The sequence below is a fragment of the Podarcis filfolensis genome (genome assembly GCF_964270895.1).
Source record: "Podarcis filfolensis genome assembly, chromosome: 9".
NCBI classification, from domain to species: Eukaryota; Metazoa; Chordata; class Lepidosauria; order Squamata; family Lacertidae; genus Podarcis; species Podarcis filfolensis.
In genome coordinates this window covers 39466162-39479582 of record NC_139610.1, presented here as the reverse complement: position 1 = coordinate 39479582, position 13421 = coordinate 39466162, and the positions used below count along the sequence as shown (strand labels likewise).

The 13421-nt window shown below is 40.4% G+C and overlaps 1 protein-coding gene across 4 annotated transcripts in view; it reads right to left on the bottom strand.

Annotated features, from left to right (window-relative positions):
• LRBA (LPS responsive beige-like anchor protein) overlaps positions 1–13421 on the bottom strand; it is a 354335-nt gene that overhangs the window by 260003 nt on the left and 80911 nt on the right. For all 4 annotated transcript variants that reach the window (XM_083630908.1, XM_083630910.1, XM_083630909.1 and 1 more), the window contains exons 29-31: positions 12089–12236; positions 10273–10720; positions 3408–3538 (exon numbers count right to left, since the gene is read on the bottom strand). In XM_083630908.1, the coding sequence (XP_083487034.1) occupies positions 3408–3538; positions 10273–10720; positions 12089–12236 (727 nt within the window). The remainder of the gene's footprint in view (positions 1–3407; positions 3539–10272; positions 10721–12088; positions 12237–13421) is intronic.

Sequence of the window (13421 nt, the reverse complement as noted above, 5' to 3'; positions counted from 1 at the left end):
TAGTTAATCTAAGACAATTCAAAACTTTCCAATCTCCTTGTGACCATGCCACAGGTGGTAGTAATAGTTATGTGTATTCTAACATTTGTGCAAAAATACAAATCTGAAATAGTCAGCATATAATATTGACAGAATGCTAGTAAACGACTGAAAATTTCAACAGTAGCATTAAAAATGTTTTTTAATTTGCCAAATATAGATATTACCACACATTTCAGAAGGCAAACCAGTAAGTCCAAAAATATGTTTTATTGGGTTTCATGTTTTTTAGTTAACAATCCTGACCCATCAGGATATAACTATAAATTTAAAAGAAATAATGTTAAGTTATCTAAAATATCAGCCCTTGATTTTGGACATTCAGAATAAGCAATACGGCTTTTAGTTACTCTAACTAGCTGAACAAATAGGTTTATGATAGAAAACCTGGCACACTTCCAGCAAAAATTAAGTTTTTTATTGTGGCACATGCTGCTTCAAGTTACATTTCCCATGCAGCTAGAATCAGCTGAATAAATGCAGAAGTGAAACTCATCTGTACTTTACCTTGGAAAGGGGGAGTCCACACAATCGTCTCATCCCCAAAGTAAGCCCCCAATCAAGGCCTGCATCTTGGCAGTGATCTTAAATGATTATCACTGAATTATACTAGTTATCTCAATAGTGGCACTGGTTTGTCTAGCTCAGTGGTTTTCAAAAAAAATTCTCTGAGCCACACTTTTAGAGTAAAAATTTGCTCGTGCCACACCAATATTTTTATTGACAAGAAATGGGAAACAAAAGGAAACAACAACTAGAAGTGTTAGATTTATAACATAGAACACAACTACTTTATAATAGGATCATGGGACATCCAGAAAGTATAAAACAATGCAGCTATATAGGAACATGAATCATTCCCAAAATATAATACTGATTGTCCTTAAATCTTCCAGCCACAATTGCCACCCTCTCCTGCCACACCAGTATGGCACATCACACCCTTTGAGAACCACTGATCTAGCCAGAACAATTGAAAGCAACCATCTGCTTTAAACAGAGGTTGGTGACATCAAATTAAGCTGAATACAAAGAAATGCTACACAAACTGGGGAGGGGGGGACATAGCAAATGATTTTTATGGAAAATCCATGTGTGTCATGCTTGTGGATTAGTGATTTTGCTTTTCTTAAATTGAATTGTGGGTCACTGTTGAACAGTCTCTCTTACTTTTTGATAGCAAGAAAATAAAATGTTGTCCATCAGGGAAATTTCCCCAAAAGCACTTTTAAACAACAACAAATATTCTAATGAGGCCTATAATCTCAATCTTTTTAAAACTGTAATCCAAGGCAACATATTTCTTTCAGCAAACAAGATCATTCAAAAATGGGCAAAGAACAAAAATGCCAGTTACATGTTATTTTGCAGAAGACTTCAAAGCAGTATTTCATGTAAAAGCACTTTGGATAAGGACTAAATGTAGTTTTCAACTACAGGTTTCATTTAAGGGCTATCTTTTGTGCATTTCGAGGAAAAGAGACATTTCAGAAGCATGTTTTCATCTAAAACACACATGCAAGTAAGTGCGGTAGCTACTTCAAACATGTGGAACCAAAGTGACTTATCTCTCTTATCCTTTCACTGATAAACTGGCTCCTTCAAACTGACAGTTTTACAGACATTTGCAAGGACATAAAAGAAAATGCAAATAGATCATCTGTCTCGCACCCTTCTAGTGAAAGCTTATTGTTTATTCAAGGTCCCCAAGGGTCTAAACAAATAATGTCTCTAGCAATAAACTGTCCTTAAAAGGAAGTGCTGCTCCCAAAATGCTTGCATGTCTTTGAATGTACATATGCAAAGAAAAGTAATACCTAATGTGCAGTTTAATGACAAGGCCACGGCTACTAGAAAAAGCCGCCCCCGCCTCCCTTGTCTAACGAAGTCCAGCAAGGATCAGAAACAAAGGATTTCTTTTTTAAAAGGAGTATCTAGTTAAGTAATGATTTGGTTTCCTTGCTGAAAACTTTCTGGGCCAGTCTACAGGGAGTAAACAAAGAAAAATTTAAACTACTAAAGAGAAATTATTATTTACTTTAAAAAAAAGAAATCCTTTTCTCTATACCAAGAACTGCACAACGTTATTTTGCTGCAAAAACCTTCCAAGCAAGCAGGGCAACATTAAGGAAACACTATGGGGCACAATCATTACTCTTCAGCATAACTCAGCAGCTGAACTGCCTAACCTGGGCTTCCTCAACCTTGGTCCTCCAGATGTTTTTGGCCTACAACTCCCACGATCCCTAGCTAGCACAACCAGTGGTCAGGGATGATGGGAATTGTAGTCTCAAAACATCTGGAGGGCCAAGGTTGAGGAAGCCTGGCCTAACCCACTGTTGGCCAAACTTGGCCCTCCAGCTGTTTTGGGACTACAACTCCCATCATCTCTGTCACGGTCTGGTTCACGGGCGATCAAAGTCCCGGTAGGGGACGTCAGGACCAGGGGCAAGATGGCGGGGTGGGAGGAGAACGGGGATCCAGAAGTCAGGAGCCAAGATTCTGAGGGTCAGAGAGCCGGGAGTCAAGAAGCCAAGGGTCCGAGGGTCAGGAAGCAAGAAGCCAAACGCAGCAAGGCAGGAAGCGTGTTGCTGTGGCAAAGAGCCGAAGGGAAATGCTTACCTTATATCCCTCCCCAGCTCTTGCCACCAGGTGCTGTGAGTTACCAATTGGCCTCACCTGTGAGGCCGCACCTTGCCTCTTCAGAACAAACTTAGGAAGGCCCCAGTCCTGCAAAGTCCTATTGGTCACAGGGCCTGGCTCCTGCACGCACACCTGACAATCTCTAGTTAACAGGACCAGTGGTCAGGGATGATGGGAAATGTAGTCCCAAAACAGCTGGAGGGCTGAGTTTGGCCGTCACTGCCAAACTATCAGTTTGGAATGTTCAGTTTTACACATTCATTGCATGAAGCCCAGGCATCGCCTCATGAGCTGGCACTTATGTTCTGGGGACACCATACCTTCCTTGCCTACTTGTTACTGGAGAAACTGCAACTGTTCCCCCTAGGTGGCATTTTCACTGCCATTCAGAATGTGGCTGCGTAAGTGAGCAATGTGTGGTAAAACACCTGCTTTGCATGAAGACAGTTCTAGCTCAGTCCCTAGTGTTGTCAGGCAGCAATGCCGAGTTCCTTACCTGAGACCCTGGAAAAGTGTTGCATAGAGACAATTCCAGGTAGATGGACTAAGTGGCCATCCAAAGTGGCTTATGTAACCCACCTGGTGTTCCTCATCTAAAGCATCTGAGCGTCATGGTTTCTGGGGTGGTGAGTGAGGGACTTAGCAAATGAACCATAAATAAGAATGACAGCACATTTATTTGCAGTTTTGTTCTCCACAATTCATCTCCATTTCTCCTTACTTACCAGGAGAACCTCCCATTGCATCTGGAGCTTGGGCAGAATCCAAAGAAGAAACCACACTGACAGCATTTGTGGGCAAATTTATAGTGGATGTAGAGGCAGCCACTGACTTCTTTGGTGCCACGACAACACTCCTATGAGGGGAGAAAAAAACATACAATTCAAGAACTCTTAAATGTTTAAGGATATCTGAGTATATTGTAATAATAATATAATAATTTATTATTTGTACCCCGCCCATCTGGCTGGGGTTTCCCCAGCCACTCTGGGCGGCTTCCACAGAAACCAAAAATACACTAAAATCACACATTAAAAACTTCCCTGAACAGGAAGTGTTATGATATTCAGATAACAAATTCCGATTTCTACAAACAAGAAGCTTTCAGCCAGGTTTGAAGGTTCATATATTACCAAATAAATAAATAAAAATTAAAAAACTGACCAGTAGTACCTTAGAGACCAACTACGACATTACCAGTTTTACTTTTCGCAAGGCTATTGTTATAGAAAGTATGATAGCATCCCACATTTTTATATTAACTGCTCCAAAAGAATAGTAAACAAAAAATACTGTTTGTTAGAGCAGAGCAGTCACCACTGGAGGCAGTGCTACTTCAAAAATTTAAACACTTCTGCTTAAAGTATATTAAGAGAAGTACAATAGGAGAATACACATAAGAAGACTAAATCTCTTCCTTAGAATCTTCAGTTCCTTGGTAACTCATTGCAGAAATGACCTAAGAAATCAATGGCCTGTTTGTATTAATATGTCTCACGTGATTACTCAAAACTGAATACAACTCCTGTTTCAGGCATCAGGGAAAAGAATATCTTTTGCATTACTAAGACATAATTATGACAAACCAATTTCAATTAAACAGTAATGCTTTATTCCAAACACCTAAAAGGCCCAGTTAAACATACGCTAAAGACACTTTTAATTGCAAGTTAGCTCCATAAACATGCAAAACCTCAGCTAATGAGCTAAAGACTACAGCTGATATATTGTGCACTCCCAGAGCAGTGCTTCCTTTTAATTACCTGGTGTTAACTATAAGCCAAAAGTCTTCAACATTCAATTTATTTAATCACATCTTCTGTTGACAGTACTGTAAGTACAGGTTGAATGTATTCCCTTAATAGCATTAAAATATATTCAGTTTCTAAATAAAGTGTGTTAAAACTAGCTCCAAGTTCACATACGGTATATAAAAAACTTTTCAACACTTTATAAATGTAATTTTAAAAAGACAATTTTTCATTGTTCTCATTTTAAGTCCCAGTTATTATTATAATAACACTAAACCATATCCTTGATTAACTAACTGTTCTGAACACTATTCACTATAGACATGGCAGTGTGTGCCATATCATTATAAGGGTGACTGCTAATGTTAACTATACTCTAAAAGATGGAAGCAACAGCCACCTGAGCCCCAAGCCAAGAGAATGTGTTTAAAACATGAATTCTTCTCACATATACGTAGAGTTGCACTGAACAACTGCACTGCATAAGGAAACTAATACCAATGTGAATGTGTATGTGAACTTTGGACCTGATCCTAAATTCACAAATGAGTAGCACTGAATTAAATTAAATGTGTACATAAAGACTAGGGTCATAGCTAGCCAAATTCAGTATCCTGATACTCGGAATTTATGTCCAAATTAAAAACAGAAATGAGGTGATTACAATAAGGATGATCAAATATGCACCAAAAATTAGAACCTTTTAAGAACACTGGTGGGGAATTTAATATATATTTCCACATAAGTGTCAACTAAGGGATTGGCTCTTCTGGGTAGAATCCAGAAGGGACCTGCAACTAATTTGGTTAGAAACACCAAATTTTCCCCTTGGTATCCACTCTTGAGAACAGAGCATTTTGGAGCTAGTTGTTTGACTAAACTCTCACCAGTTTCCTTAAGAAATGCCTTTACTGAGATGCGTTTCCAAGTGATGCCCACTGCAGTCTTGGATGGCTGCAACAACAAGGTCCCATATGCAGACAAGACTTTGTATTTGTCGTCAACCTCAGGTGGAAGACATCACTCATTATCTGTTACTCTGCCCCTTATATAGAGACCCAAGAGATCACTTTCTAAAACCTTTGTTCATACAAGCAAGCAAGCACACCGTGGCAGAAATGGTTTTGCCATTTCATTGTCATTCATATGGTGAATGACAATAAAAGCTTTGTAGCACACCAAGTGGCTCTCTATGCACTGGCTGCAAAAAAAAATCAGGAAAAATTAGTTAGATAAAATCACTATAAATTGTTGAAATCAAGCTGGATCTGAGTTTGTTCATGTCTCTGGCAACTTCTCTCTTTTACATCATGGATGTTAGCAACTTGGATTTTAAAAGGGGGGAAATTCATTAGAATTGGAGCTATAAGAGATGTTGGAGGGAAACTGTTTTAATATTCAGGAACTTGGCAAACTCTTTGCAGCTTTTTCTATTATGGATGTATTTTTGTGCTATTTTATGAATAGTATTGATTAATACAAGTTTGTCATGGCCTTTGGCTAGATCAATAAACTTATGAACTGAACTGAACCTATTTCTAGGTACAGTATATACATTTATTTTCTCTATCCATTTCAGTTTGGTTTTAGAGTAGGATACAGTACAGAGACAGTGATGGTGACATTTGTGAATAATCTGCGTCTAGATATTTAGGAGAATGGCGCTGTGGGTTAAACCACAGAGCCTAGGACTTGCCGGTCAGAAGGTCAGCGGTTCGAATCCCCATGACGGGGTGAGCTCCTGTCGCTCGGTCCCTGCTCCTGCCAACCTAGCAGTTTCGAAAGCACGTCAAAGTGCAAGTAGATAAAAAGATACCGCTCCAGTGGGAAGGTAAACGGCGTTTCCGTGCACTGCTCTGGTTCGCCAGAAGCGGCTTAGTCATGCTGGCCACATGACCCGGAAGCTGTATGCCGGCTCCCTCGGCCAGTAAAGCGAGATGAGCACCGCAACCCCAGAGTCGTCCGCAACTGGACCTAATGGTCAGGGGTCCCTTTACTCTATAATAAACTAGTTCAATGGTTCCCAATTAGGGATCTGGGGGTCCCTGAGGGTCTGCAGAAAACACCCAGGGGGGTCTCCATTCCCATCGCTTGCCTTCCCCCAACTAAATTTTTGACATTTTTGCATGGTAATACCACAAATTTTGTGGTCTGTTTTAGCACTATGCTATTTTTCAAAATAGTGGCAAAACTGGTTTTGAAATCACACCATGATAACGATTTTGACCCAGCAATACGCAGCAATATAGTGCTCCTTGTCTGAGGGAGAACAGGGCAACCGATTTGAAGCACCATACCGATATCACATGATGATCTCAGCTGATAACACTGCTCGCCCCCACTTCAAGGCACTGTGGCTGCCTTCCCCTGGCACTGAGGCAGAGCACTTTTCTCAGTCAGCAGGAAAGCAGCAGCAGTCACAGTGAATGTGTATCCTTGCTGACTGCCCTATCCCTGCCCCCTCAAAACATGCAGCGCAGCTGCTCCTTCCCTCATCCTCACGCCTGATCGGCACACACACACACACACACACACACACCCGCGCGCCCAGTCTCTGTGACTGCTCCTTCCCTCATCTGCATGCTTGATCTCCAGTTTCAGACATAGTGATATATCAGAATATTGTGATGTTTAGCTGCTGATATATCAACATGTTGAAAACCAGTTATTGCTCAGCCTTAGTCTGTTTTTCAGTGGTACCTTGGGTTACGTTACCTTCGGGTAACGTAACTTTTGGCTTGCGAACACGGCAAACCCAGAAGTGTATACTTCCGGGTTTTGCCACACGTGCGCCACGGTGCCTCAACTTGAAGACTTTTCGGGGTACATACGGACCCCGGAACGAATTAAGTTCATATCCGGAGAGACCACTGTATACCCAAAATCCTTTGATTATTAGGGGGCTACCTCACATTTTGTTCAAAAATATTGTTTTGCAGAGGTAGCTACCATAGAATTAACAAAATTTTCAAAAGTAGGGGTTCCGTGGCTTGGCTTTTGAAAAATAAGGAGTCCTCAATAATTAGCTAGCTGAGAATCACTGAATTAGTTCATTTATTACATGTATTATTAAATATATTAAATCCCCACGGTAAGACAATGAGTGCTGCTGTTTTATTTAAAGGACAGGCTTGAAAAAACTGTTGGTGGTACAGAGTAGGAGCTTTAAGGGTACTCCTTTGAATATCACTTCATCCAACCAATGAATTATAAAAAGAGAGAAAACTTTAGTGCGAGCATCCAGTATCCCAAAGGTCGGATGCAATCTCGTGAACCACATGCAGGAAATCTGAAGCAGCCCTGAGGGTGCAAAGTGAAACCTAGAGACTAAACTGTACAGTGGCAGGAGGATATCTGTATGGTCAGGAACTGGATCAGCATGGGGTAACATTTAAAGGGCCCCTGACTCTGACCTTTTCATTCCCTCTGAACAGCGCTTGCAGATGTTACAACTTTCTGCACCTGTCCCTTGTCCACAAAACCCGCCACAACACTCAGAAAATACAAAACCCTCTGCAGAAAAACCAGCCACATACACTTGGGAGTCTTGCTGGACTGTACTGGTTGGAAGGAGGCTGGCCTGTATGAAGTGAAAGGTCAGTCGCAGAGCACTGAAAATTAGTGCGGCTCTTTAGAGTTTGGGGGGGAATAGGTGTGGAGAGGTAATAGGGGCTGGTTTTACTCTACTAGTTCAAAAACAGCCCAATCTTTGATTGCACCTCTGTAGGAGTAAGCTTAATGAAGAAACAAGGCAGCACACATTTGAAACTTGTTAAAATTGTTAATAAGCCACATGCAACATGTAAAGGGTGAAGGATGGTGGTTAAAGTCACCCTTGTGCATTTTGTCAATTCGCCACTCCTAATCTGACATGACAAAGGAATAAAAGAACAATGTCATAGTTCAGTTAGTTTCTAGCATTTGACAGAGACTAATGGTCCCATGCCTTTGAGGGAGGAGCCTATAAGCCTTCATCATATATATTTATTTATTAAGTTAAAAAATGAAACCTATAAAATTGGAGAGCATGTGTGCTTTTCAAACTAGTTTTCACTGCACAGAGCAGTCAATGTTGCAGCTTTCTCTCATCTTTACTTCCTAAAAACAAAACAAAAACCATAAACAGGACTGACCTTATAAAATGTGGGATTTAGTCACAATTAAACAGAATCATATTATTCATCAGGACTATTAAACTAACTACCAATGTCTTTACAGTAACAACAACAACCACAAAAAAAGTATTTTTGTTCCTGAAAGGTTACAGAGGACAAAACACTGCAAATAGACTACTAATTCAGTGTCTCTACTGGCTTAATGAAAGAGTCAGACCAGGCCTTGAACTTTTATCAAGATAAATCCCTGTCACCCACTAATCACCAGACTGGATCTTCACATGAGATAAAAGAGTAATTTTTGGCATGGGAATGAGCGCACACACCTTGTTGTTTGCAAAAACCCACAACCTGGCACTCTTTCAGCAAGGTTTCACTCACATAGCTGTTACTGTATACTCTCCAGCTATGCCTGGAAAGTTGATAATCCTTAAGATATGAGGAGAGTTTTGATTTCTGACACAACATTCCTGAGATAAATGCAGGATCAGAGAGATGCTTTGAAAGTCCCAGAGATGCTTTGCCGTAAAACTGCTACATAGGGGGAAAAAACTTTTAACAAGGTGTCTTTTCCAACTCACCCACCTCTCCACCCCCCACAGAAAAAAATGAAAAACATGAACTCGCTGGGCTTTGTGTTCTGCACCAGACAATACATTAAATATAAACCAGACACACTAAGTTATACATAGCATCCTGAAGTCTGCTTGTCCAAAGTTTCCCACTGTAATGTTAGTATATTGGTGTGTCCCTGGAGATGAAAACCTCTTTTTGAATGTAGCTCCAGTTTCCTGAATACAAGGTCATAACCTATTCTATCCACCCTCACCCCAGAACTGCAACAGACCCTTAGATGTCATCTGAAAGAAAACATGTTTTCCCACCAAATTTACAGCATCAAGACTGGATGACTTTAAAACTGATAGCTGCAGGTTTTTTTAGCTGTTCACATTTTTAAATAGGTGTTCTGTACCCACAAATGTCTTGATTACCTTCTCTAATCTATAAAATGTTTTGGATTCAGGATCTTAAGAAGATCCATGTTACACTTAACAAGCGCATAGTGTATTAAAATAAATCTTAAGAGTAAAAGGTTGTAACTTGTGACCATAGAATGGAAAAAATAAGAGCAAGACATCATTCATAAATGTATTTTTGAGTCTACAGTCACTGACTTCATTCGGTCTTTGCTACATTAAACTGAGCACTTGCTGGCACAGCTAGATCAAGAGATGATTTGGCAAAGGGCTATGAATATAAAGAAGTGAGTATCATTGATACTGAGGACCGGACATTATGTAAGGGAGACACAGACAGCTGCAGGATAAGGCATGTGGTACAAAACTGATTACGCTGTATGGGATGGCTATACCATGATGCAATCTTGAACTAAATGGAGGCTGGGGGCCATAGAGTCGGTCACGACTGGACCTAATGGTCAGGGGTCCCTTTAACTTAAGTGTAATGTTAAGTAAAATTGGATGCTAAAATGAAATCAATCCCCTGAAAATGTCTGACATATTGTTTTAGTTTAGAATTATCTGCATTGTTACGTCAAATACTTTTTTCTACAGAATTGTGTAAAATTATTTGCAGAGACTCTGAAGCAAACAGTCCCAAACAGTGTTTATGCTGCTATCACAACACCAGATTATTTTTTTAAAAAAAACGTCACGTTGTTCACAGTTTTAAGTAAAATAGATTTAAAATGCAACGTTTCTTACCTGTCAAAGGATCGAAACTGTACAGGCTGTTCGGCAGCACCGTCCCCAAGGAGTCCAATAAAAGCTGGTGGAAGAACTGCCGGGTCAACTGTGGCCCCATCTGCAGGAGCACTGACCAAACTTCTTAGGATATCTTTCACATTGACATTTTTTGCCGTTTGCACAGAGGATGCAGTTTTAGTGTCCATCTCAGTCTGCGCTTCACTTCTGCTTTCTTGAGATTTATTGACTTCTGAAGAAAGCGTACACAGTACTTCACTGATTGCATCTGGGCCTGCAATGACGCTTTGTGTTTCTGCTTCTGTAGCAGCTTCAGAACTGTGGTCTAATCCGGAATGTGCTTCCTCCTCAATACCCGAATCTCTTCTTTGCACAGACGCAACACTTTCCAACTCCTCGGCAGGTAGGGGAGCCACGGCGGTAGTAGCTGCGGGTGGGTTTCCTGCATCTTGAAAGATACGCAGAAGGAAATTGTCATCGGAAGTTTACGTTAAGGAGCCCGGAAACTTTTATTATTTAAAAGTACAGTATTAATAAATATAAAATTCCAGCAATACGTTTCTCAACAAACGTCAGTTTATAATGAAAAGAGGTTTCAAAAAAGGAGATACCACAGAGAGAAACAGTAGTTTACACCAGGGTTAGGCAACCTAAGGCCCAGGGGCCGTATGCGGCCCAATCGCCTTCTCAATCCGGCCCACGGACGGACCAGGAATCAGCATGTTTTTACATGAGTAGAATGTGTGCTTTTATTTAAAATGCATCTCTGGGTTATTTGTGGGGCATAGGAATTCGTTCATTCCCCCCCCCCAAAAAAATATAGTCCAGCCCCCCACAAGGTCTGAGGGACGGTGGACCGGCCCCCTGCTGAAAAAGTTTGCTGACCCTGGTTTACACTTTCATTCCAACCACATTTACTCAAAATCAAGGGGACGCCTGTTGTGCTAGTCACACCAATGAAGCAGGAGGTATCAGCATGTGTTGTGTGTCGGAGCCCTTAAGAGGAGCATTCACACACTCACTTGGGCACATGCAGGGATGGAAGGGTATGGGTGGGCAGACATGCCAAAATAACAGAATAAAACAGCAGAAAACACAATTCAGTAAAATATGTAAGTATGCTGATATGGCCTTTTAGCCATTTGCATTTGGAAGCACCTCCACACCAAACTGTCCTCCATTTTGGCCCAAAGCGCCAAAATGTGAATATAAGTATTTTTATCAATTCAGCAGTCAATATATTGTTATCATTCCATCACTGATCCATTATGACTGAAATGACTGGGGGAAGGAAGCGTTTTGTTAATATTCTGCCATACTTTCCCCATCAAAAATGGAAATGTGCTAAACCAAGTCATGTATAAAAGGAATTTTTAAAGATGAAGAATCCTATTGGAAGTTTACCACTAACACAGTATTATCATCACAAGGAACGCCAACAAAAATATTAAAAATTAATGTTCTGGGCAGCTAACAAAAGCATCTATGAAAAATAAATTCTGCCTAATAGTTAACTAGCCCTGAGGGATACTTGGGAACAAATTCTGTATTTAAAAGTAGTAATTAGAGGAAACTTCTTACATCAATTTTCAAAAACAATATATTAAATCTAGTAAGTGTTTTGATTCTGTACTTTTAAAAAACAAACACACACACATGCACACATTCCATGAGGTGTACATCTGTTGGATCTTTATGTTCTCATCAGAACCACTTTCACAGAGCACATGAACAAGTACACATTTCAGAATATTTACATATACATATAGTTTGAATAGAATCTACAGTAGTCTTAAAAGCCTGAATTGTCACTAACCTGTTGTTGCAGGCTTGAGTGACTGAACAGACTGAGGCCGCCTACGCTCATCCTGAGGTTCCAATATGTCTCTATATTTTGATACCATGAGGACGGAGATGAAATATACTACTGCCAAAGCCAAGAATTGTGCCTGTTTGCTATCCTCCTGTAAAAATAAATGAATACAGCCTATCAAATTCCATTCTATTCCAAATATTATGCTATCACCTGCTACAAACTTATTTCTTTAAGTGAAGCACTAGAAGCAGTTACAATGTCATTGTAGGTTATGTATAAATAATCATCATTTGACAGCAGTAAAACCTCTTAATTACTAGCAGTCAAAGCTTGATCTACATAGGCGTATTCAGGAAGAAGGATTCTGAGCTAGTAGCATAAACTGTTTACTTCAGCTCTCCCTTTTGCATACATGGAATTTCTCGCATTAAGAAACAAGTACACAAAAGAGAAAAATTCTACCCCAGTCTTCCCCATATTGTGCTAGCTTTCTGCTTGCACTGAGTTTTAAAAACAACTCAATGGACCAACCAAAACTGTGATCATCTGTTGAGTGCTTAAGTTCTTCTGCCACATTCTGCAATAAATCCAGACCCTACTTCATAAAGGAGATTATCTCACTGTTTGGAGGTTCTAGCAGGGGAATGCAGCTATCGTATACCCTTGACCGAAGAACGGTACACTCCTTCTACCTGGGATGGTCGTCCTCTTCCACCGAGCGCGCAGCTTCGGGAGGGACGCACATGGAGCGGTGAGGGAGGAAGGGGGCATCCGCCCAGCCAGCCAGTTCAGCCGAATCAACCCTGGCGATCAATGGGGTGACAGATGTCGCAGCCAGATCGCCCTCACATTCTTATCTCACTGAGTTTACCCAACATGGTACCTTCAAATGTTGTTGGATTACAATGCCTATCATCCATGATCATTGGCCCTGCTGGCTGGATGCTGTAGTCCAGCAAGTTCTAGAGGTCATCAAGTTGAGGAACCCTGGTCTAACATATCAAAAATATTGTAAGAAATAAAGATAGAAAAAAGCAAACTAGATGTTTAAATTATTGTTAGTTGTAGTTACTGAGAAACTCTATTTAACTAGAACTCTGCACATGTCTCAGAACAATATGTGTGATTTGGCTTTCCTCTGAGGAATAAGTGTCATTCACCTTATGGTGAAGCCAGAACTGATCCCAGTTCATGCCAGTTATGCAGGAATTGGTTATATTTAAAATCAAATCCCAGAACTTAATGCAGTATCTAACATAGACAACATATGATGCAGCTATCAATCAGTCCTCAGGAATGAATGGATTCCACCCAACAACATATCCTGTTGTGA